At 42.8% G+C, this 3305-nt stretch overlaps 1 protein-coding gene across 1 annotated transcript in view; it reads right to left on the bottom strand.

Moving 5' to 3' along the window:
• The window catches only part of STAB2 (stabilin 2), a gene marked incomplete at its 5' end in the record, with an annotated part of 86960 nt that overhangs the window by 42932 nt on the left and 40723 nt on the right, over positions 1–3305 (bottom strand). Inside the window, 2 exons of the mRNA XM_029087300.1 lie at positions 1699–1746; positions 2758–2853. Coding sequence (XP_028943133.1) covers positions 1699–1746; positions 2758–2853 — 144 coding nt within the window. The remainder of the gene's footprint in view (positions 1–1698; positions 1747–2757; positions 2854–3305) is intronic.

Here is a 3305-nt window from a genome sequence, read left to right as displayed (position 1 = left end):
ATTCCTGCTAAAGTATGAAGTTAAAAACCCCATAGGTGGATATACATCCCTATTTAGCTCATATTTGTAGCTACCATTATTTAATTTAAGGGATACCATTTCTCTGAAGTGTAGTAGAAATTTCCACATCCCTGTTTCAATAGATATACAGAATCTGTTACCCTGATTCTTTCCCCCTTGCTTCATTATCTGAAGAGCACATTAGGAGGTGAACAGCCTTTCCTATTACTTCATTACTTTCTCTTTACGGTGTCCAGTGCTGCAGCCTGAGCCCAAGGGCCAGGCAGATAACTGATTTAAATTAGGCACACTTGCCTCTGTCTTAAGCAGCTCCCTGAAGTTGTTGCAATTGTGTGCTTTAATGATCCCTGAGTTTTTCTAACTTTAGAAAGCATGAAGGCAGCTAATATTCTGTGACTTCTGCTTCTGATGCTATTCATTAACTTTGCCATGTATTTGCTATACACTTTTTATATCTAGCTTTCAAGCTCTTTGTGGAAGAAACTGGTTTTGATCTTTATTCATGGAGCTTCTCTCTTGTGAGGAAAGGCTGAGATCTGGGTGTGTTTAGCCTGGAGAAGAGAAGACTGAAAGGAGATCTCACCAACGCTTATAGATACCTAAAGGGTGGTTGTCAAGAGGATGGGGCCAGACTCTTTTCAGTGGTGCTCAGTGACAGGACAAGGGGCAGTGGGCACAAACTGGTGCACAGGAAGTTCCATTTGAAGATGAGGAAAAACCTCTTTACTGTGAGGGTGACAGAGCACTGGAACAGGCTACCCAGAGAGGTTGTGGAGTCTCTTTCTCTGGAGATATTAAAAACCTGCCTGGATGCAGTCCTGTCCAACCTGTTCTAGATTGTACCTACTTTGACAGGGGGGTTGGACTGGACGATCTCCAGAGGTCCCCCCCTTCCAACCCTTACCCTTCTGTGATTCATACAGTGCCAGCCACAGTGGGGTAGGACGTCTAGTGTTACTGCTGTCCTAATAATAGATGATAGCATGTGAAAATAAAAAGACAATCAACCTATCTAGAACTTTTTTTTTTTTTTTAAATCTTAATTGGTGTTTTTTCCCTAATCTGAAGCCAAACAAGCTAATTTGTTTCTTGGTGTCCTGCACCTCAGTCAAGCATGCACAGACTGAGTTTCTTCCTCGTTGCTGCAGCAGCAGCACACTGACCAGCCATACAGTTGCACTTTCCTGGCATGGGCCTCAGTGAAAATGGGAAGAGTGAGGCATTGCCTTCCCTCTCCACTTGCTTGTAGTTTTATTGCATGAGCGAAGTTGTAAGGAGCTACTTGGCATATTCAGGCTCTGCTTGTACCCCACTGCTTGTTGTCTGGACTAAAGTGTATTTATTATGTAAAGAGCGAGTCATGGCTTTAGTAGCCCCCTGCCTCAGCGAGTGGGCTTGTAACCTACTCTTCTGCTTGTGGAGCTTCCTCACTGCCTGAATTTGGGATTAGAGTTGTTTGGAGGCAGAAATACGGAACCACATGATCAGCCTTGCCGTGACTGGTGGGACAGGCACTTTGATGCCTCTCCAGAGCTTGGGATTCTGCTTTGTGATGGGAATAGTGCTGTGAGATTCCCATTTCTAAAAGCTAAAAGGCTCATGTGTTTCTGCAAGCTTGAACATTCTAAAAAAAAAAAAAAAAAAAAATTAAATAATTCAGCCATGAAGTGTACTTACATTAACCCATTGGTTAAATGTTGCTGCTTCTGATAGAGTGGATAACTCCTGATTAGAAACAGAAAGGGAGAGCAATGAGTGTTTAAGCGATAATTAGCCATACCAAAGTACTCTTGCTGTAGCCTGTGGTGTAACCTGCTCTGTCTGGCCTGGTCGATGTGTCATGGAGGAGGAAGTCTTCTGTATGTGTGAAAAGGGATGACATTTGTGTTTTTTCTCTCGTACTGGTACTTTCTACTAATGAGAATGGTAGTTACCAACTCTTTTCAAAATCAGGCCATCTGTTGCTTAGGGATATTAGGTGTGCCTGACCTTGGCGTGTAACGTGTACTGACCTCAGGCTAAGCATTAATTTTTTGGGAATGTAAACCTAAATCTCTTCTTCAATGCAAAATTAATTGAAAAAAGGTATGGGTTTTTTTGCTTGGTATTTGTACAGCATCTTGCATATGATCCTGCAAGTGGAGAGCCTTTATTCTGCCCCAGTACTTCAAACAGAGATAGATGATGGTATGAGCAGGGATGACAGATAGTGCTAAGATCCATGTAAGATTATTGCCAGTGGCTGGGACAGCTGAAACTTTCATTTTTCCTATGCTGTTAAATGCATATTTATTTCACTAATTTACTTGTTTTGGTTTTATTTGCCTGCTGGTCAGTGTGGTTTGTTTTAATATGATAAATTGACCATTTCCACTAAGAGAGGCCTCGAGGCAGAACTTTAGAAAAGCTGTATGATCACCGCTCCCAGCTGGGAGGTGAGTGCTCAGCGCTTCTGTATGTTTGGCCTCTGGGGCTGGTATTTTTCAATTGATCTTAAAAAAAATATGCTTGGATCCCTTAGGCCCCTTTCCAAGCTATGTTTTTAAACACAACAGGTCATTTTTGTATTAGGCAAGGGTCTCCAGTCTCTAGCAGGAACATCCTCTGCAGATAGCACTGGTGGGCATCATATTTTTTCCAACTGTTTATAATGGCTTTGCTATCTCTCTGGTTAACATCTAGTGTGAGAACTGTGCATTAGGTCCTGTGCTCAGAGAAGATGACCATTTTACTTACATCTGCAGCATTTCCATAGCATATTCTACCATCTCCTTCATAGCCCTTTGGGCACACGCACTTCCAGCCACGTGAAGATTCAAACTGACAAGTTGCCTTTGAAACAGAAAGACAGAACTTGTCAAATACTCCGGAGACCACTTGAGCAAGGATGGCTTGTAAACCCTCTTCCTGATATGCATTCATATACAGACGTAACCTTACAAAGGATCTTCATACCATCTTCCATGGATGTCCTCCCTCTTTTGTAGGACAAACTCCACCAGCTGAAGGCACTAACTCCCTCACCTTCCCACCATGTACCAAGTCTAGGAGCACTTGTCAAATACTCCGGAGACCACTTGAGCAAGGATGGCTTGTAAACCCTCTTCCTGATATGCATTCATATACAGACGTAACCTTACAAAGGATCTTCATACCATCTTCCATGGATGTCCTCCCTCTTTTGTAGGACAAACTCCACCAGCTGAAGGCACTAACTCCCTCACCTTCCCACCATGTACCAAGTCTAGGAGCCTAAACTTTTGCTTTCTTACTTCTTCCCTACA

This window comes from Antrostomus carolinensis, unplaced genomic scaffold (genome assembly GCF_000700745.2).
Source record: "Antrostomus carolinensis isolate BGI_N321 unplaced genomic scaffold, ASM70074v2 scaffold12061, whole genome shotgun sequence".
Classification (NCBI taxonomy): domain Eukaryota; kingdom Metazoa; phylum Chordata; class Aves; order Caprimulgiformes; family Caprimulgidae; genus Antrostomus; species Antrostomus carolinensis.
This window is presented reverse-complemented; position numbering and strand designations above follow the sequence as displayed.